This window comes from Elephas maximus, chromosome 6 (assembly GCF_024166365.1).
Source record: "Elephas maximus indicus isolate mEleMax1 chromosome 6, mEleMax1 primary haplotype, whole genome shotgun sequence".
NCBI classification, from domain to species: domain Eukaryota; kingdom Metazoa; phylum Chordata; class Mammalia; order Proboscidea; family Elephantidae; genus Elephas; species Elephas maximus.
Window position 1 is genome coordinate 72,508,978 of NC_064824.1, and position 22,585 is coordinate 72,531,562.

The 22,585-nt window shown below is 38.6% G+C and overlaps 3 protein-coding genes across 7 annotated transcripts in view; 1 reads left to right on the plus strand and 2 right to left on the minus strand.

The window, feature by feature from the left end:
- The window catches only part of CIR1 (corepressor interacting with RBPJ, CIR1), a 44,881-nt gene extending 36,497 nt beyond the window's left edge, over window positions 1–8,384 (minus strand). Inside the window, exon 1 of the mRNA XM_049887468.1 lies at window positions 8,234–8,384. Coding sequence (XP_049743425.1) covers window positions 8,234–8,305 — 72 coding nt within the window. The 5' untranslated portion in view covers window positions 8,306–8,384. The remainder of the gene's footprint in view (window positions 1–8,233) is intronic.
- A 33-nt stretch (window positions 8,385–8,417) lies between these two features.
- SCRN3 (secernin 3) overlaps window positions 8,418–22,585 on the plus strand; it is a 40,457-nt gene continuing 26,289 nt past the window's right edge. For 4 of the 5 annotated variants that reach the window (XR_007517863.1, XR_007517864.1, XR_007517865.1 and 1 more), the window contains exons 1-5: window positions 8,418–8,510; window positions 11,551–11,726; window positions 12,212–12,393; window positions 12,968–13,167; window positions 15,007–15,219. Coding sequence is in view for 1 of the 5 variants with exons in the window: in XM_049887491.1 (XP_049743448.1) it covers window positions 11,568–11,726; window positions 12,212–12,393; window positions 12,968–13,167; window positions 15,007–15,219 (754 nt within the window). In the remaining 4 variants the exon portion in view is untranslated. Of the gene's footprint in view, window positions 8,511–11,550; window positions 11,727–12,211; window positions 12,394–12,967; window positions 13,168–15,006; window positions 15,220–22,585 lie in introns of those variants that run through there. The other variant, XR_007517866.1, reaches the window with a different exon arrangement.
- The window catches only part of GPR155 (G protein-coupled receptor 155), a 100,390-nt gene continuing 91,516 nt past the window's right edge, over window positions 13,712–22,585 (minus strand). The window contains exon 18 of the mRNA XM_049887478.1: window positions 13,712–13,901. Within this exon, the coding sequence (XP_049743435.1) occupies window positions 13,829–13,901 (73 nt within the window). The 3' untranslated portion in view covers window positions 13,712–13,828. The remainder of the gene's footprint in view (window positions 13,902–22,585) is intronic.

The following is a 22,585-nucleotide window of genomic DNA, read 5'->3' on the forward strand; positions in this document are numbered from 1 at the left end:
CGGAGCGGGGAGAGCAGCATCCCAGCCGGGGAGCCATCCCGCTGGGATTTTGGCAGGTGCGGGTGGGGCGTGAGTGCGTTCCCCTGAATAGACCCCGGGGGGCGGGCCCAGCTGTTTGTGAGGACGACGCCCACCCAGTGCCCACGAGCGGTGCGGCGCACCGGAGGGAGAAGTCCCCAGGAGGAAGTGACTGGTCTCGGAGCAGGGAGAGCAGCGTCCCAGCTGGGGAGCCGTCCCGCTGGGATTGTGGCAGGCGCGGGCGGGGCGTGAGCGCGGGGACCAGTTATATTTCCCTGAATTGACCCCGGGGGCGGGCCCAGCCGTTCGTGCGGGCACGCCCACCCAGTTCACGCAATCGGAGCTGCGCGCCGGAGGGAGAAGTCCCCAAGAGGAAGTGACTGGTCTTGGAGCGGGGAGAGCAGCGTCCCAGATGGGGAGCCGTCCTGCTGGGATATTGGCAGGTGCGGGCAGAGCGTGAACACGGGAATCAGCTCTATATTCTGAGGTGCTAGACTCCTAGCTCTCTGATCCCTCCCCGACCCTCCCCAGGCGGCTCCATTAACATCCGAATACCCTGAGCCAGAGGGAGAATTCAGATAGGGATCTGACTGCATTTTTTTTTAGCTGATTACCTGGAAAAACTAGTTGCCCAGTGATGGCTCGGAGACAGCAGTCCATATCAAACCACATAAAGAAACAGCCCATGACAGCTTCTCCAACCCCCCAAACAAAAGAATCAAAATCTTTCCCAAATGAAGATACAATCCTGGAATTATCAGATACAGAATATAAAAAACTAATTTACAGAATGCTTAAAGACATCACAAATGAAATCAGGCTAACTGCAGAAAAAGCCAAGGAACACACTGATAAAACTGTTGAAGAACTCAAAAAGATTATTCAAGAACATAGTGGAAAAATTAATAGGTTGCAAGAATCCATAGAGAGACAGCATGTAGAAATCCAAAAGATTAACAATAAAATTACAGAATTAGACAACGCAATAGGAACTCAGAGGAGCAGACTCGAGCAATTAGAATGTAGACTGGGACTTCTGGAGGACCAGGGAATCAACGCCAACATAGCTGAAAAAAAATCAGATAAAAGAATTAAAAAAAATGAAGAAACCCTAAGAATCATGTGGGACTCTATCCAGAAGGATAACTTGCGAGTGACTGGAGTCCCAGAACAGGGAGGGGGGACAGAAAACACAGAGAAAATAGTTGAAGAACTCCTGACAGAAAACTTCCCTGACATCATGAAAGACGAAAGGATATCTATCCAAGATGCTCATCGAACCCCATTTAAGATTGATCCAAAAAGAAAAACACCAAGACATATTATCATCAAACTTGCCAAAACCAAAGACAAACAGAAAATTTTAAAAGCAGCCAGGGAGAAAAGAAAGGTTTCCTTCAAGGGAGAATCAATAAGAATAAGTTCAGACTACTCAGCAGAAACCATGCAGGCAAGAAGGGAATGGGACGACGTATACAGAGCACTGAAGGAGAAAAACTGCCAACCAAGGATCATATATCCAGCAAAACTCTCTCTGAAAGATGAAGGAGAAATTAAGATATTTACAGATAAACACAAGTTTAGAGAATTTGCAAAAACTAAACCAAGACTGCAAGAAATGCTAAAGGAGATTGTTTGACCTGATGACCAATAATATCAGGTACCAGCACAATACAAGGTCACAAAACAGAATGTCCTGATATCAACGCAACTCAAATAGGGAAAGCACAAAAACAAACAAATTAAGATTAATTCTAAAAAATAAATAAATAAACAAAATAATACACATAACAGGGAATCATGAAAATCAATAGATAAACGATCACAATAATCAAAAAGAGGGACTAAATATAGGAGGCATTGAACTGCCAGATGGAGAGTGATACAAGGCGATATAGAACGATACAAGTTAGGTTTTTACTTAGAAAAATAGGGGTAAATAACAAGGTAACCACAAAAAGGAATAGCAATTCCATAACTCAAGAAAAAAGCCAAGAAAAACGTAACGACTCAACTAACATAAACATTATGAAAATGAGGATCTCACAATCCACTAAGAAAAACATCTCAGCACAAAAAAGTGTGTGGAAAAATGAAATGGCCAACAACCCACATGAAAAGGCATCAAAATGACAGCACTAAAAACTTATTTATCTATAATTACGCTGCATGTAAATGGACTAAATGCACCAATAAAGAGACAGAGAGTCACGGACTAGATAAAGAAACACGATCCATCTATATGCTGCCTACAAGAGACACACCTTAGACTTAGAGACACAAACAAACTAAAACTCAAAGGATGGAAAAAAATATATCAAGCAAATAATAAGCAAAAAAGAAGAGGAGTAGCAATATTAATTTCTGACAAAATAGACTTTGGACTTAAATCCGCCACAAAGGATAAAGAAGGACACTCTATAATGATAAAAGGGACAATTGATCAGGAAGACATAACCATATTAAATATTTATGCACCCAATGACAGAGCTGCAAGATACATAAATCAAATTTTAACAGAATTGAAAACTGAAATAGACACCTCCACATTTATAGTAGGAGACTTCAACACACCACTTTCGGAGAAGGACAGGACATCCAGTAAGAAGCTCAATAGAGACACGGAAGACCTACTTACAACAATCAACCAACTTGACCTCATTGACTTATACAGAACCCTCCACCCAACTGCTGCAAAATATACTTTTTTTTCTAGTGCACATGGAACATTCTCTAGAATAGACCACATATTAGGTCACAAAACAAATCTTTGCAGAATCCAAAACACTGAAATATTACAAAGCATCTTCTCAGACCACAAGGCAATGAAGCTAGAAATCAATAACAGAAAAACTAGGGAAAAGAAATCAAATACTTGGAAAATGAACAATACCCTCCTGAAAAAAGACTGGGTTATAGAAGACATCAAGGAGGGAATAAGGAAATTCTTAGAAAGCAACGAGAATGAAAATACTTCCTATCAAAACCTCTGGGACACAGCAAAAGCAGTGCTCAGAGGCCAATTTATATCGATAAATGCACACATACAAAAAGAAGAAAGAGCCAAAATCAGAGAACTGTCCCGACAACTTGAACAAATAGAAAGTGAGCAACAAAAGAACCCATCAGGCACCAGAAGAAAACAAATAATAAAAATTAGAGCTGAACTAGAGAACAGAAAAACAATTGAAAGAATTAACAAAGCCAAAAGCTGGTTCTTTGAAAAAATTAACAAAATTGATAAACCATTGGCTAGACTGACTAAAGAAAAACAGGAAAGGAAACAAATAACCTGAATAAGAAACGAGAAGGACCACATCACAACAGAGCCAAATGAAATTAAAAGAATCATTTCAGATTACTATGAAAAATTGTACTCTAACAAATTTGAAAACCTAGAAGAAATGGATAAATTCTTGGAAAAATACTACCTACCTAAACTAACACATTCAGAAGTAGAACAACTAAATAGACCCATAACAAAAAAAGAGATTGAAACGGTAATCAAAAAACTCCCAACAAAAAAAAGTCCTGGCCCAGACAGCTTCACTGCAGAGTTCTACCAAACCTTCAGAGAAGACTTAACACCACTACTACTGAAGGTATTTCAAAGCATAGAAAAAGACGGAATACTACCCAACTCATTCTATGAAGCTACCATCTCCCTGATACCAAAACCAGGTAAAGACATTACAAAAAAAGAAAATTATAGACCTATATCCCTCATGAACATAGATGCAAAAATCCTCAACAAAATTCTAGCCAATAGAATCCAACAACACATCAAAAAAATAATTCACCCTGATCAAGTGGATTTATACCAGGTATGCAAGACTGGTTTAATATCAGAAAAACCATTAATGTAATCCATCACATAAATAAAACAAAAGACAAAAAACACATGATCTTATCAATAGATGCAGAAAAGGCATTTGACAAAGTTCAACACCCATTTATGATAAAAACTCTTACCAAAATAGGAATTGAAGGAAAATTCCTCAACATAATAAAGGGCATCTATGCAAAGCCAACAGCCAATATCACTCTAAATGGAGAGAACCTGAAAGCATTTCCCTTCAGAACGGGAACCAGACAAGGATGCCCTTTATCACCGCTCTTATTCAACATCGTACTTGAAGTCCTAGCCAGGGCAATTAGGCTAGACAAAGAAATAAAGGGTATCCAGATTGGCAAGGAGGAAGTAAAGCTATCACTATTTGCAGATGACATGATCGTATACATGGAAAACCCTAAGGAATCCTCCAGAAAACTACTGAAACTAATAGAAGAGTTTGGAAGAGTCTCAGGTTATAAAATAAACATACAAAAATCACTTGGATTCCTCTACATCAACAAAAAGAACACTGAAGAGGAAATAACCAAATCAATACCATTCACAGTAGCCCCCAAGAAGATAAAATACTTAGGAATAAATCTTACCAAGGATATAAAAGACCTATACAAAGAAAACTATAAAACTCTGCTACAAGAAATTCAAAAGGACATACTTAAGTGGAAAAACATACCCTGCTCATGGATAGGAAGACTTAACATAGTAAAAATGTCTATTCTACCAAAAGCCATCTATACATATAACGCACTTCCAATCCAAATACCAATGTCATATTTTAAGGGGATAGAGAAACAAATCACAAATTTCATATGGAAGGGAAAGAACCCCCGGATAAGCAAAGCATTACTGAAAAAGAAGAAGAAAGTGGGAGGCCTCACTCTACCTGATTTCAGAACCTATTATACAGCTACAGTAGTCAAAACAGCCTGGTACTGGTACAATAACAGGCACATAGACCAATGGAACAGAATTGAGAACCCAGATATAAATCCATCCTTATGTATGAGCAGCTGATATTTGACAAAGGACCAGCGTCAGTCAATTGGGGAAATGATAGTCTTTTTAACAAATGGTGCTGGCATAACTGGATATCCATTTGCAAAAGAATGAAACAGGACCCATACCTCACACCATGGACAAAAACTAACTCCAAGTGGATCAAAGACCTAAACATAAAGACTAAAACGATAAAGATCATGGAAGAAAAAATAGGGACAACGTTAGGAGCCCTAATACAAGGCATAAACAGAATACAAAACATTACCAAAAATGATGAAGAGAAACCAGATAACTGGGAACTCCTAAAAATCAAACACCTATGCTCATCTAAAGACTTCACCAAAAGAGTAAAAAGACCACCTACAGACTGGGAAAGAATTTTCAGCTATGACATCTCAGACCAGCGCCTGATCTCTAAAATCTACACGATTCTGTCAAAACTCAACCACAAAAAGACAAACAACCCAATCAAGAAGTGGGCAAAGGATATGAACACACATTTCACTAAAGAAGATATTCAGGCAGCCAACAGACACATAAGAAAATGCTCCCGATCATTAGCCATTAGAGAAATGCAAATTAAAACTACAATGAGATTCCGTCTCACACCAACTAGACTGGCATTATTCCAAAAAACACAAAATAATAAATGTTGGAGAGGCTGCGGAGAGATTGGAACTCTCATACACTGCTGGTGGGATTGTAAAATGGTACAACCACTTTGGAAATCCATCTGGCGTTATCTTAAACAGTTAGAAATAGAACTACCATACAACCCAGAAATCCCACTCCTCGGAATATACCCTAGAGATACAAGAGCCTTCACACAAACAGATATATGCACACCCATGTTTATTGCAGCTCTGTTTACAATAGCAAAAAGCTGGAAGCAACCAAGGTGTCCATCAACGGATGAATGGGTAAATTGTGGTATATTCACACAATCGAATACTACGCATCGATAAAGAACAGTGACGAATCTGTGAAACATTTCATAACATGGAGGAATCTGGAAGGCATTATGCTGAGCGAAATGAGTCAGAGGCAAAAGGACAAATATTGTATAAGACCACTATTATAAGATCTTGAGAAATAGAAAAAACGGAGAAGAACACATACTTTTGTGGTTACAAAGCGGGGAGGGCGGGAGGGAGGGAGGGAGAGGGTTTTTTATTGATCAATTAGTAGATAAGAACTGCTTTGGGTGAAGGGGAAGACAACACTCAATACAAGGAAGGTCAGTCTAATTGGACTGGACTAAAAGCAAAGAGGTTTCTGGGATAAAATGAAAGCTTCAAAGGTCAGCGGAGCGGGGCTGGGGTCTGGGGAACATGGTTTGAGGGGACTTCTAAGTCAATGGGCAAAACAATTCTATTATGAAAACATTCTGCATCCCACTTTGAAATGTGGCATCTGGGGCCCTAAATGCCAACAAGCGGCCATCTAAGATACATCAATTGGTCTCAACCCACCTGGAGCAAAGGCAAAGGAAGAACACCAAGGTCACACGACAACTAAGAACCCAAGAGACAGAAAGGGCCACATGAACCAGAGACCTACATTATCCTGAGACCAGAAGAACTAGATGATGCCTGGCCACAATCGATGTCTGCCTTGTCAGGGAGCACAACAGACAACTCCTGAGGGAGCAGGAGACCAATGGGATACAGACCCCAAATTCTCATAAAAAAGACCATAGTTAATGGTATGACTGCGACTAGAGGAATCCCAGAGGCAATGCTCCCCAGACCTTCTGATGGCACAGGACAGGAACCATCCCCGAAGACAACTCATCAGGCATGAAAACGACTGGTCAGCGGAGGGGGGAGAGAGATGCTGATGAAGAGTGAGCTAATTAAATCAGGTGGACACTGGAGAGTGTGTTGGCAACTCTTGACTGGAGGGGGGATGGGAAGATAGAGAGAGAGGGAAGACGGCAAAATTGGCACGAAACGAGAGACTGAAAGGGCTGACTCAATAGGGGGAGAGCAAGTGGGAGAAGGGAGTAAGATGTATGTAAACTTACATGTGACAGACTGATTGGAATGGTAAATGTTCACTTGAAGCTTAATAAAAATTAATTAAAAAAAACTCTTTACGTAAAAGCACAGATAAACATACGGTACATAAACAGATACACAGTATATCTGAGTATTAAAATTTCATGTGTATGGGTGGGTAACAATCAGGAAAAAGTGTCTAACAAAGTTCTTTAGAAGGACAAGAATTAAAGGTTGAGAAATACTGGTCTAGACAGTGAGGGTGGTACAACAAAGTCTCATAACTATAATGGTTAAAAAAAAAAAAACCGTAAAAGCTAATTACCACAAACACGTGTATAGGAGCAATTTAAAAAACAAAACAAAACAAAAAAACCAAACCTGTTGCCATCAAATCGACTCTGACTCATAGCGACCCTACAGGAGAGAGCAAAACTGCCTCATAGAGTTCCCAAGGAACGCCTGATGGATTCCAATTGCTAACCTTTTGGTTTAAGTGGCCGTAGCACTTAACCACTACACCACCAGGGTTTTCAATTAGTAGTATTTTATTAAAGCACTTCCTCAATGTGGCTGGCACAGTGCTAGATACCTACTTTGTTTCAAGTCCTTTATCTCCACCAACTCATTTAATTCTCACAACAATCTTACACATCAAGACAATTGATATTGATCATTCTTAATTTACAGATTAGGAGACTGAGAATCAGTGATATGAAATATTTCGTCCAAGGTCTCAAGGCTAAAACCGACTGTGCTGAAATAACTAGAATCCAGGCCTGACTCCAAAGGCCATAGTCTACTTCACTTTGCTTCCCATATAATGATCGGATTATTCAGTATGGTCTTTCTGTACTGCACCTAGTAGACCTGTCATTGATTATTAAAGACGCTAAGCTTCAATGAGGTCATCAGACAAACACTATATTGCCGGGTGAGAAAAAGAGTGGAACCAAGGAGTGCATTTACTTCCCTTTTAAGAACTATCTTAAATAGGTAGTCATCTTTGTGCAAGACAGCAGAGTTCAGAAGCCGCGTTCCCCTGGGATCCGAAAAGACAAAACCTGAATCTGATGAGGGAAGCATTAAGAAACCCTAATAGTAGTCTTCGCATCTTAAGGATTTAGTCTCTAGCTGACAAAAGCGTCGAAGGTCGCCGGTTTCCTCGCTGATGTAGAATAAACGTTGTGGACAAGTTTCGTCAGCTAGTTTCTCAACGGAGAAGGACGACAGCACTAGGGCTTTGGGCCCTGATAACAGACGATGCCTCAGGGATCCCACGGACACCATCACTCTCATCTCTAGGAGCCCCTGGAAATGCAGCCGCCGTGGGCCAGATCCCTCCCGCGTCCACCTTACTTACTTTTTTGATATTGGATTTGGAGGCGGGATGAAAGTCCTTCTTGCACATGAAGTTGGCGAAAGATTTTCCCATTTTGAAGCGCGATAGCCTCTAGATCTGTGAGCAACGTAAACAAACTCCGTCGCCTAACCGGAACTGCGACTCCGGTGGCAGCGGGAGCTTCCGAGGTCAAAGGTGACAGCTTCCGGCAACTCGCGTCTCTGCCCGCCCACCTCGCCCCTTCCACTTTTCACTTGCGGAAAGCTGCGAGGCCGGATGAGGGGCGTGCGTAATTGAGGTAAGAAGGTGGAAGGCTTGGATTGCGGCGCGGCGTCGCTTGACAGAGGGACTCTGATCACAGTGGCGTGGGCTTCGTAGTTTGGAGTGGGTGACGGCTGCCCTTCTGCAGAAGGTGCTTGAAGTTCGAGCCCTTTACTTTCTGTGAACTCTATTTGGAGTTACGTAAACTTTTTTGCATCGATTTTCTTGTCTGTGTTATGGAGATGGTAATTCTCACTCTAACTGTATTTGTGAGGATCAAACGTTGTGATGCTTCTGAAAACACAGAGCACTATAAAATAGAATGTCAGCTCCAGGAGAGCGTAGACACTGTCTATTTTTTTCCCAGCTGTATGGTTCCTGGCACAGACAGATGTTCAACATTTGTCGAATGTTGAAAATGTGTTGTTGTGTGGGGTCAAGTTGATTCAGGCACAGTGACCCCGTGTGTTAGGAAAGAACTGCCCACAGGGTTTTCTAGGCTGTAACCGTTACAGGAGCAGATCGCCAGGTATTTCTCCCAACGAGCTGCTGGGTGAACTCCATCAGCAGACCTTTGGGTTAGAAGCTGAGCGCTTAACCATTGCGCCACCAGGGCTTCTTTGAAAAAGTTGCTGTTGAGTGGATTCTGACTCATAGTGACCCTATAGGACAGAGTACAACTGCCCCCTAGGGTTTCCAAGGAGTGGTGGATCCCAACTGCCGACCTTTTAGTTAGCAGCGTAGCTCATAATCACTGAGCCACCAGGGTAAAAAGAAGACTCCCTTCTCAGCGGGCTAGGTGCCTTTCTAACTAGGCGGCAAGCTTCCCTTGCAATCCCAGCTAGACAGTTTAGTTCACCCAGTGCAGCTTGATGGCTCTTGACACTGCAGGGTTTTACGAGGAGGTGGCTGCTGTTGCTGTAGGGATCACCAACCAAGTCCTCTCCATGTCACGAATAAGCTTTTTGTGAGAACTTTGGAGTGTGTACTATATTCCATGCACTGTGCAGAATGCTTTAAACATTGTTTTATTAGATTCTAACAGCCCCAAGAGATAGTATCTTTATTTTACTGATGAAGCAGGAGGCATAGACTGAGAGACAGAGACAGACATTAAATAGCCTGCCCCAAATTACGCAGTGGAGCTAACATTGGAGCGCAAATAGAAGAGATCCAGAGCGTAAAGGTCCAAGTATACACAGAAGAGAAGCAATGGTGACCTCTCTCTTCCCATCATTGAAAAAAAGAAAAACCTTTAGGAGTTTCAGGCTGAAGTTGTTTTCTTGCTTGAGTAACTTTGCTTTCCTTTTAGTGAAAGATTTATTAGATAAATTTTTTAAAATATTGCTAGTATCTGGCTGTGTAAAGCGGTTCTAAGGTTTGGAAATTATAAAATAATGGGAAGAAAAAAAAACTTTTTTTTTCTTTTTTGAAGAAGGGAACTCTAAAACAGTTTGTCTATTCTGGAAGCAAAATTAAAAGTACAGGGCACGTAAGTGTTTTACTAATATTTGGGATTTAAAATTTTCAAAATTTTGAATAAAAACATAACCCAGTTATTAAGTTCTACAATCAAGGTTTACAAATTATGTATGTAAACTTCGTCCTGGAAATAGCAACAATTTGGAGTTTTACTGACATCTTAGTTATCTGAATCAGTGAACCTGTTTGAAAATTTCAGTCTTACCAATATAATCTGTGTGCTTTTCCAGCTAAAAGAAGACTCCTTCTTCCTTCGTTTGAGGAAATACTTGGTGTCTTAGTCATCTAGTGCTACTGTGACAAACACCACAAGTGGTTGGCCTTAACAAACAAATTTATCCTCTCACAGTTTAGGAGGCTAGAAGTCCAAATCCAGGGCACCAGCCCTAGGAGAAGCCTTTCTTTTCCTGTCGGCGTTGTCATCAGTGTGCCCCGGGTCTAGGAGCTTCTCAGTGCAGGGACCCTGGGTCCAAAGGACATACTCTGCTCCTGGTGCTTCTTTCTTGCTAGTATGAGGTCCCTCTCCTCTATGCTTGATTTTCTCTTTTATATCTCAAAAGAGATTGACTCAACATATAACCTAATCCTGTAGATTGAGTCCTGCCTCATTAACATAACTGCCTCTAATTCTACCTCATTAATCATCGAGGTAGGATCACATCAGATCACAAAATGGTGGACACAATACTGGGAATTATGGCCTAGCCAATCTGACACCTTTTGGAGGGTCACAATTCAATCTGTAACACTGGGTATGTAAGATTTTTCCCTAAGTCCCAGCATTAAAAATATAAATATTAATAAGATATGCTCTTAGCTCTCAAGGATCTCACTGTCTGGTACTCATATGCACTGCATACAAATGCAGTAGAGTATGAACTTCTCAACAGTAGAGCTAGGTACCTAACCAAAAACCAAACCCATTGCTGTTGCATCAATTCTGACTCATGGCAAATTATATAGAGCAATAGGACTGCTCTCTAGGGTTTTCTTGGCTGTACTGTTTACGGGGACCCCTGGTAGTGCAGTGGTTAAAGTACCTGGCTGCTAACTGAAAGATTGGCAGTTCGAACCCACCAGCTGCTCCGTGGGAGTAAGATGTGGCAGTCTGCTTCTGTAAAGATTACAGCCTTGGAAACCCAATGGTGCAGTTCTACTCTGTCCTATAGAGTCATTGAGTCAGAATTGACTCAGTGGCAATGGTTTTTTAAAAATCTTTACAGCTGCAGATCACTAGACCTTTCTTTTGCATTGCTTCTGGGCAAAGGGGAGCCCAAATATGGAAATAGTGAAAGAAGAGTCAGGCAAGACTTAGGAGAGAAAGATCTTAGGGGATAAATTTGACCTGTAGAGTAGAGGAAGGTACTTCTCATTGTCATTTTCTTATAGATTCTTGCAGTACAAGATTGATTTCCAACCCATTTTCTTACTGATTTTTGTACTACAGTATATGAAGTGTTTCATATTCTGCACTACAGTATATGAAACATCCTTTATTAGATACGGTAGTAACATTCCTTGGTAATCCAGTAAAATTCTTTGTTTTGAATATACTTAAAATTCTTTTTCTTTTGAAACTTCTGTATGATTTTTAGCTTTTTAAGAAGACAACATGGAACCTTGTTCCTGTGACACCTTCGTGGCATTACCTCCAGCAACAGTTGATAACAGGATTATTTTTGGGAAAAATTCAGATAGACTCTGTGATGAAGTACAAGAGGTAGTTTTTTTTCCCGGTGCAGTTCATGATAACCTGGGAAGACATCTTAAAGTAAGTGAAATACATGTTTTGTTAGCAATATGTTTCTTTAAATGGCTGTTTCTGTCATTAGCTAGCTATTTGGCAAAGACTTGTTAGCTGCCATCGAGTGGGTCCTGATTCGTGGTGGCCCCATGCAAAAGGTGATGAAATGCTGCCCGGTTCTACACTGTACCCGTGATCCATTGCAGATAAAACTGTTGTGATCCATAGAGTTTACTGACTTTCGGATGTAGATGGCCAGGCCTTTCTTCCTAGTCCATCTTTGAGTGCGTTATAATCAGAGATGTTCAGCAAATATTTGAATGAATGAATGCTTTAGGGTCATTTCTCAATATCTTTTGAGGTTAATGCCTTTATCATTAACATTTTCAATTTAGTTATATTTCATTTACCTTTTTCATAATGATTGTGTTTTCTGATTTTTTTTTAAATTCTGGTTTTATTTATTCTTTTTGTTTTTGGTTTTCTGGTTGTTGCTATAACTTTCTTTACAGTGTACTTATATAGAAATTGATCAAGTTCCTGAGACATATGCTGTTGTCCTTAGTCGCCCAGCTTGGTTGTGGGGGGCAGAAATGGGAGCCAATGAGCACGGAGTTTGCATCGGGAATGAAGCTGTCTGGGGAAGAGAAGAAGTCTCTGATGAAGAGGCACTACTGGGCATGGACCTTGTCAGGTTATTTTGCAGTTATTACTTTTATACTATAGAACTTATCTAAATTTTATATTTTGATGTAACTTTTACGTGTTTTATTTTCTCCTTTTTTTTTTTTTTTGACTTTGATACTTTATAGTTTGTGTCCAAAATGCTCCAGAGCATACATATGCAGTTTCAAGACTCAGACGTCACTGGGAGAAGGAAAGGAGTTAGAAATTATGATTCACTCGAAGTAGCTAAAGTACTTATGCATTAGCTTAACTAATTCTCACAGTAACCTTGTGGGGTATATGTATTATTGTCTTTTTTTTTTTTTTAACAGATGAGCTCTCTGAGGCTCAGAAATAAAGTAGCTTGCCAATATATTACACAGTTGGAATTTGAACATAATTTGACTCCCAAAACTTTGTTTTTCATGATTCACTACTGACTTCAGAAGGAAAAGTTTAGTAGTTAGATTTCAGTTTATCTGTTAATGTGAAAGAAGTTTTACTTTGATTGTAAACACAGAATTTCCTGAGCGTGAAATTATTTAAGACAAATAATGGAAATTTATTTTAATCTGATAATTTTTTTTTTTTTTTAATTTTAGACTTGGCCTTGAAAGAGCCGATACAGCTGAAAAAGCCCTCAATGTCATTGTTGATTTATTAGAAAAATACGGCCAGGGAGGAAATTGTTCAGAGGGTGGTATGGAATTCAGTTATCACAACAGTTTCCTGATAGCTGATAGGAATGAAGCCTGGATTTTGGAGACTGCAGGAAAGTACTGGGCAGCGGAAAAAGTACAAGGTACGAATAACTTTTTGTGACTTAATTGTTTTGCAATAACAAAATACCCATGTAATTGAAGACATTACATTTAATTGTTTTTCAAGATTTATAATCCAATGCAATGAAGGACTGGGCTGCAGGGGAGATGAAAGAAGAACATACAGTGAAAGAACGCTGTAGAGAACTTTTTCAAAAGGGAGAAAAAGGTGGAGTTATCACTGGGAGTGCAAATTTTATATGAACTCTATGTACTATATACTTTCTTTGCAGCAGCTTTTGGCTGTTTCGTAGTATTTTTTTGCTTTTTAATAACGCCTTAGCATTTCTTCTTCTTTTTACTTTGGGCTGAACTCTAAAAGTTTATCATGTGTAGGTAAGGAGGTATGGAAGGGGGAGTGGAGTTGTGTACTGGTGTCTGTGCACTAGGTGATTAGAAAGAATATGTTAATACGGTAGCTTTTTACTGTATATAAATTAAAACAAAATTTTAATATCATTGAGTAAAACAATGCAGTTTTACTGTTTTAGAAAGCTTTTCATTTTGCGATCGCGTATTTCTTTCATTTTTCAAGTGAGGAAATACAGAGATGTAAATTGACTTGCTCAAGGCGAGTGAGAAGAAGACTTGAAATTGAAGTCTTTCAAACCTGAGTCTCAGTCCACTAGAGCGTTCTTTCCACTAGAGCACAGCCTTGTGTTCAAGCATAATCAGATGCTTCCTGCGTACTTGTCTTCTGGATCTTCTAGCTTTACTAGGGGGATAAGATACACATGTGAAAACATTAACTGGTACATGAATATACATAAATGGTATACGAATGATATAGACACATAGATGCTGCAAGCACTTAGAGATAAGGAAAGGTCACTGTGAGCTGGAGGAGTTCAGAAAGGCTCCATGGAGGTGGCCTTGAGCTTTGGAGGATTTGGATGTTATTTTTCAAAATAGCTCTTTGCCAATTGTTTTGATGGAAATTTTGGTTTTTATTTTGCATGCATGGTTACTAGTAAATTAAATTGAACTTAGACTGTTTTTCATACTATGATATCCTGTTGTTGTTGAGTTGATTCCAACTCATAGTGACCCTATGGGACAGAGTAGAACTGCCTCGTGGGGTTTCCAAGGAGCGGCTGGTGAATTCGAACTGCCAGCCTTTTGGTTAGCAGCTGAATGCTTAACCACTGCACCACCAGGTCTCCATAATTGGCCTGATTGTACCATTGAGCACTTGTTATTTTATTAAGTGTGCTACATATAAGAGAGAAGTAAGTCAGTGTATTTGTTGTAAAAGAGTTCCACCTGGTTATCCGAAATGAACACCTTCATTGGTTTTGATTATCCGGTTGCAGAGTAACCTTGCCACACGGTTTCTCTTCCTATTACTAAATGATCCCAAGAACTAAAAATTTAAATTATAGGGAATTATCTGTGAGATGGTATATTAGGCAGGATTCTCTGGAGAAACAGAACAAATAGGATATATGTATGTATGTCTATGTATATATGAGGGATTCTTGTGGTGATGGAAGTATTCTGTATTTTGACTGCATCAATACCAGTATCCTCGCTGTGATATTGTACTATAGTTTTGCAAGGTGTTACCGTTAGGGAAAACTGGATAAAGGGTATACAGGATCTCTCTCCATTACTTCTTACAACTACATGTGAATTTACAATTATCTCAAAATAAAAAGTTTAATTAAAAAAAGTAATCCATTTCTCATTTTGAATATGTAATACATACACATGGCACAAAATTTTAAAGTCTATATTTAAATAGCAATTAAGAATCATATGTACAGAGTGATACCTCATGTTAAATGTGATTTTTCTTTTTTCTTCTTCTCTGAAAATAGACGGAGTTCGTAATATTTCTAATCAGCTTTCCATAACAACCAAAATTGATCAGGAGCACCCAGACATGAGAAACTATGCTAAGCAGAAAGGTTGGTGGGATGGTAAAAAGGAGTTTGATTTTGCTGCAACATACTCATATCTTGACACAGCTAAGATGATGACTTCATCAGGCAGATACTGTGAGGGCTACAAGCTTCTGAATAAACACAAAGGTAATTTTATCATTTAAGTAATATCTGAATGAAAAATTACATTTTTTCTAGCTATAATTTGAGAATGACAATGTATTTTAAGAAATCATACTTAGTACAGGTGTCAAAAAGTCAGCAACTCAGAACACAATTAGCAGATTGGTATGTAGATCTGATAGCCAAATTGCAGTTGCACAACACATCATTTACCTGGTAAATGAGTGCTCTGAGTAGTTAGGATTCTTCAAGTGCTTATATATAAAGTTATTAGGAATTTTGAATGAAGTTTCTGATTGGTTGACATTTATGTAACTTTGCTAAACAGTTACAAGACAATCACAAGATCAGCTTTTGGTTACAAGACTCCTGAACTTTTGAAAACAGGATATGTTTGTCAGCCTTGAAAACAGGATATATTCACTAATCTTAAAAAGAATTATTTTGTTGTCATAATTGAGAATGTACACAGCAAAACATATACCAATTCAATAGTTTTTACATGTACCATTTAGTAACATTAATTACATTCTTTCAGTTGCGTGGTTGTTCTCACCTTCCTTTTCTGAGTTGTTCCTTCTCCATTAACATAAATTAACTGCCCCCTACAGTTCCTATTCTAATCTTTCAAGTTGCTGTTGTCAATTTGATCTCATATAGGTCTTAAAAGAGCATAATGCTCAAGGCAGACATTTTTTTTTACTAGTTAAGCTAAACTATTGTTTGGTTTTAAGAAGACTTCAGGGGATATTTTTGGTTTAAGGTTTAAAGGTTATCTTAGGGCAATAGTTTCAGGGGTTCATCCAACCTTCAAGGCTCCAGGAAGTCTGAAGTCCATGAGAATTTGAAATTTTGTTCTGCATTTCCCCCCTCTGGTCAGATCCTTCTGTGGAATCTTTGATTAAAATGGTCAGTAATGTTAGCTGGACACTATTCCAGATCTTCTGGTCTCATGGCAAAGGAGGCAGTTCATGGAGCCATTTAGCCACACATTCCATATCCTCCTCCTATTCCTGACTCTCCTTCCTCTGTTGTTCCAGACAAGCAGAGACCAATTTTTTTACCTTGGATGACTACTTGCTGGCTTTTAAGACCCCAGGTGCTGTGCAGTGAACCGGGAGGTAGATCAGAAGCACTAAACATGTTATTAGGCCAGTTAACTGGCATGTCCCATAAAATCATGACCCTAAACTTCCAAATCAAGAAACCAAATCTTATGAGGTGGCAGGTTGTACATAAACAGCCTCAGTCTTTACCTTTTTTTTTTTTTTTGGTCATTGTTGTAAATATATCTGTCATATAACTTTTACTTGTTCAACTTTTTAGAAGTGTACAACTTATTGACAGCAATTACAGTAATCAGCTGTGCAATCCTGTCCTGGGATGTGTTCATTAATCATGGAAACAGTATATGTTCATTAGTTTTGAAAACAGGATGTGTTTATTAATTTTGGTTGTTTTCTGAAAGAATAAGTTTTAAGTCAAAGGTAATGAATAATGAACCAGCCTTTTGGTTTCAGTGAGCCTAGTTATCTAGAAACAGTTATGGAGACAAAAAAACTGCTTTTAAACTACTTTTAGTTTATAGTGTAGCTGAAGATTATTTATGAGTTTACAGTGCTTAGATTTCTGACAGCATTTAATAAAGTGACCTTTAGTGTTGTGCGTAAGAAAGCTTTATGTTTCCATAATGCAAAACTTGTCATTTTTTTTTTTTTACAAAGGTATACTTTTATTAAAACTGAAAACATTGTGATATTGTAAGCTATTTTTTGAGGTGAGTGAAGTATACAATTGTGAGAGGATAATGATTCTTTTTGAAGGACAAGTTCAAATTCTCAATCTTTAGACCCTTTTTTCAGTTCCTATTAATATTTTTAAAGCCAAATTAGGATTAATTTTCTTCTCAGAGTACACTGGAATATAGAGACAAGCTTCTTTGACTATTGCTGCTGCTGCTTTTATTTATTTTTGGATTTTACTTTTATTGATTATTTTCTTGTTCAAAAGTTATACCTAGAACTTCTGGTCAAGAAGACAAACTGCAGGTATAACAATTCCCCCTCCAAAACCCTAGAAATGTTAAGTAAAATATTTAAACATTAAAGACATATATCCAAACCAAACCCATTGCCCTTGCGAGTTGATTCTGACTCCTGTAGGGTTTCCAAGGGATGCCTGGTGGATTTAAACTAGTGACCTTTTGGTTAGCAGCTGAACTCTTAACCACTACGCCATCAGTGTTTCCAAAGACACATACAGTCAAGCTCTAATACAAGAAGAGGAAATCACCAGGCACCAAAAAAAAAAAAACAACAAAAAACCAGAGAGGACTCATAGTGTTAGCAAGATTTGAAGTATCTCCCCTCCACACAATCGTCCTCCTTTCTGTGTCAAGGGGCAAATTCTGGATCAGAGATAAATCTTAGAAGGTAGGATTTTAACATCCTTGAGAGTGTAGGTGCTAGGTCAGAGATCCATTTGGGGAGCAGGAACTGGACTCCTTACCAAAGCTGAGAGAAAGAAAAATGCTACTCTGCTCCCTGCCCAGATTCCTAGCCTGAAATTTAGCTGCTTGCTCCCCCAGGCAATATTGTTCAGCACAGCCTCTCTTGAGAGATTGAGCTTTGAACCACTTGTGTTTTGTGGGCTCAACTTGTGCTAGCTGGGATGTGTTCACAAAAAAAAAAAAACACTAGTTTGGAGCCAGTAAATCACTTAGTCTTTTAGCATACCTGTTTTTACACTCACTGTGTGAATATTTGATATGACAAATATGGATGGGAAACTTACATAATGAATCTACATATAACTACCTTTGAAAACATTTAAGTGACATGGGCATTCAGATGAAAGGGTGTAGTTTTTACATCTACTATGGATAGTTTCTATTGTTATTGTTACTGCAAATCGCGGGTTTGAGCCACCTGCCGCAAAGGCAATACTGAGACAGGAGGAGGTAAGCAGTAAGAAGGCTTTATTGAATACCGGTATTCAAGAAACAGAGGGGGTTAAATTTCTCCCAAATTCTGTCTGCCCTAAAGGGTTGATGGGAGGGTTTTATACAGGAACGATCAGGGTTACCTAATGTTTTGAGCATGTAGTCCACAGATGGTCTCATACATCACAAAACAGCCCAAAACCAAAACCAAACCCATTGCTGTCGAGTCAGTTCCGACTCATAGCGACCCTATAGGACACGGTAGAACTGCCCCATAGAGTTTCCAAGGAGCACCTGGCGGATTTGAACTGCCGACCTTTAGGTTAGCAGCCGTAGCACTTAACTACTAGGCCACCAGGGTTTCCGAAAACAACTACAAAAACTCTTTATTAAAATAAAGATAAACATGTCAGGCACGTGGACTCTAATCAGTATATTTATAACAGGCTGAAAATTCTCGTAAGAATCTCTCGGCTAGTGGAGCTGTTTTGCCAGGTCCACTGTGGCTGAGATAGGGAGCAAGAAAGAAAGCCTTCCTGTCGGTTTGCAGGCTAAAGGCCATTTCTCAAGAGAACAAAGAAAGAAGAAGAGAGACCAAGGCCACAGGAGCTGAGACAGCTCTGCACCCCTTTGGAAAAGACCGGTGCAGCTGATGCAATTAAAAAAATGTTTAGAGATTACTTAGAGCATCATTACGGCGTTAGTCATGTCAAGCTCTCGATCACCTATTTTGAATAGGGGAAAACATGTTGTAAGGTATTAGGGTGTTATGTTTAAGAGTGGAACAGGCTGCTCAGCTATAGTTCGAACAGAGTCTGCACCATTTTCCAAGGACTAGGGATTAATCACAGCATATACAGCTATACTAAAACAAATGAGAAAATATATTCTCCCTAATATTAAAACACTAAAGAAAATGTATTTTTGCTACTTCCTTATATTCACAGATGACTGTTATGTTCTATCTTAACTGTTCTTTTATGTTCTCTAATTTGCTGTTAATCTCATCTGGTGATACTTTCATTTCAGATATTGTATTTTTTTTTTTTTTCTCTACAAGCTCTGTTTGGCTCTTTTTGTATATCTTCCATTTCTGTCCTTATTATCTTCATGTTTTTCTTTAAATCCTTGAGCATATTTAGCGTATTTATGATAGCTGTTTTAGTGTTCTTTGTCTGGTAACTACAGTGTTTGACTTTGTTCTAGCAGTTAGTTACTTATTTCTGTTAACAATAGCATTTTTTCTGAATATTAAACTTGTATGTGAACTCATAAGCTTTATTTTATAGTACATGAACTAGGGAACTTCTGGTTTGTAAGTCGGGTAAACGTTCTGAACCAAGGTACAGGTGGAAAGGCTTTTGTAATGGTAGACAGACCTGATGGGCTAGTTGAGGTTTCCCCTTTTCTGGGAGAGTCAGTTGATTGGCTTGGATCTTGGCTCCTGGGAAAGTTAGGCCTTTACACGAAACGGAAACGTAGTTTTGCTGTGTGGGGCTCAGCACAAGTGACTCCATTTTGGGCCGAGTTTAGTCCAGTTGTCACTTACGATCCGGCTGCACCCCTCTGAGGCCTGTCTTAAGGCTTCTCTGGGGTAGCTTTAACCTTTACTCTGAGGCTAGTTTGGTTCCACTGCTGAGGGATGTGGTCCTTCTGTTGTGTACCCTCAGTAAGCGTTCAGTACATTAACAAAGGATTGTTGGCTGAATTTAGAATTCGCAGACAGTTTAACAGAAATCACGATTGTGAATTTTTTTTCTGGCAATAAACTTAAAGGTTCAGGAAATAAAATTAGCAGGTATTCTTACAAAATGGAGAACGATCATGCCTAATTAAGGCAGAGAGGAAAATGTCAAGAAACCTAAAGTTTAGGGTAATTGCACAAAAGGAAGAAAAATAGGTTGAAAAAATTTTAAGTTAGTTATTGCATAGTAGTAATTAGTTCTGTTATATTTAACTACAAAATAATAATCATAGATTTGAAATGTATACATGATTATAAAATAGATGCACCTGACATGAAAATTATTTTTTCCCAAGTATGAAGTGTAGTTCATCCAGCTTTCTGTGCTTTGCCAAGAGAGTAAATGTGTTTCAAATACTTGCATAGAAAACTGTCTGCTAGTACATTATGGTTGATTTCTCCCATGATTTTTCTAGATGGCAGAGCCTACCTCTCTTCTTTCCAACTATCCCTATCAGATAGCTATTAACTGCTGCATATACATGCAGATTGTATCTATATTCACTCATGTATTTTAAATAACTGGTTTAAATTGCAGTGAAATTGTACCCTGTGGTTTGCATTCATTTTACTGAACCCTGCCACTACAGTCTCAGTACTTATTCAATGCTTGCTAGTGGATTACTTACAGCTGTCCTACTCAAGTGATCTTGTAAATCCTCCTTTCATTTTGAGAATTGTAGGTTTTGAATACAGAAAACATTTTCATAATACCTACATTATCAAAAAAAGAATATTTTTTTTTTTTACATTATCACAGTGTTACAGTTCTGACACTGTTTTCATTAAAACTTGCCATTTATGGGAATTCAGATTTGAATCATTTTAAAATCGTACTAGGTATTGAAGCTGTGTGCCTGATAGATAGATGGGGATGGTAGGCTTTTGCTTTACTGTTGAGTTTTTTTCCCTAAACTTTATTTTGTTGTTGAGAATTCAGGCAGTTCTCAGGTTACAAACATTAAGATTTACTGACAACTTGTACTTTTTTTTTTTTATTTGCTCTTCAATGTTACGTAAATTTGCCCTCACTTTGAAGCAATTGAACCAACCCCTACTCACAACAAATTCTTCAGGCACCTTCACTTCCTCCACGTACAGCTTTTAAATCACTGAAAAGCCTTCAAGCCTTTTCTTGCTCTAAAGTACATGTACGGTTAAATAAGAATTGTATGCACCTGTTCCAACTTACCTAAAAAAATCGACTTGAAGACACAGTTAGGAATGGATCTTATTTGTAACCTGGGGGCTGCGTGTATACACAGCAAAACATACATCAATTCAACTGTTTCTGCATGTACAATTTAGTTGCATTGATTACATTCTTTGAACTGTGCAATCATTCTCACTTCCCTTTTTCTGAGTTGTTCCTCTCTCATTAACATAAACTCACTGTGCCCTAAGTTCCTATCTAAACTTTGAAGTTGCTGTTGTCAGTTTGATCCTGTATAGATATTTCTTAAAAGAGCATAACGTTTAAAGCAGACCTTTTTTACTAGTTAAGCTAAACTATTGCTCAGCTTTAAGAAGACTTCAGGAGATACTTTTGGTTTAAGGTTTAAAGATTATCTCAGGGCAATTTACTGTTTAGTTTTAATATTAAGAGCTATTTTTAGGTTCACCCCTCCTTTTTTTTCTTTATGTTTTTCAAAATTAACAGAAAGATATTGGCTCCTGTAACAAGTTGTTATAAATTTAATAAATTATTTTTCTTGAATTTGAAGACATAGCTATATTATTGGGAAACTGGGTAAGAGAATATACCAAACCAAAACCAAACCCAGTGCTGTCGAGTCGATTCCGACTCATAGCAACCCTATAGGGCAGAGTAGAACTGCCCCATAGAGTTTCCAAGGAGCGCCTGGTGGATTCGAACTGCCGACCCTTTGGTTAGCAGCCATAGCACTTAACCGCTACGCCACTAGGGTTTCCAAGAGAATATAGATTTGTATAAATCTATTGCTATTAGTGGTGGAGCCCTGGTGGCACAGTGGTTAAGCATTCGGCTGCTAACCAAAAAGTCAGCAGTTCGAATCTACAAGATGCTCCTTGGAAACCCTATGGGGCAGTTCTATTCTGTCCTATAGGGTCTCTATGAATCGGAATCGACTCAGTGGGTTTGGTTTGGTTTTTGGTTATAGCAGTTAACATAAAAGAGTTGATAGCTTGTATGATTACATGAGGATGGAATATAATATTATTTTATATGGAAGTCCATTTTATCTTAGTTTGAAATGTCACAATAGCACAATTTGGGTAAACACTTGCTGTGAGCTTTTTTATTTTTAATTATTTGCATTTTATCACGGAGGAAACACTTGCCTTTCATGCTTTGTCTTTGCAAATTACTTCATTTTTATTCCTTAGTGTTTTTAGGATAGAGGAAACAAAAACCTGTGGTCTATCAACCATGTTTAATGAAAGTTATTTGTTTCTTTAGAACTAATTTTAATTTAATAATTAATCGTTCTCTATAAAGTATATGAAAATATCTGATGGCAGGAACTATATATATATTTTTTTAACTTGTCACAGTATGGGTACACCATATTCATTACAATTGTTAATAAACTGGTACTACTTCAAGGTGAAAGGAGACTGATGTATTTAATAAATAAAGGGTATAATAGCAGAGTAGTTAAAAGCATAGGGCTAGACTCCTGCTTCCGGTTATAATAGAGTATCTGGTATTAGACTAACTCCCC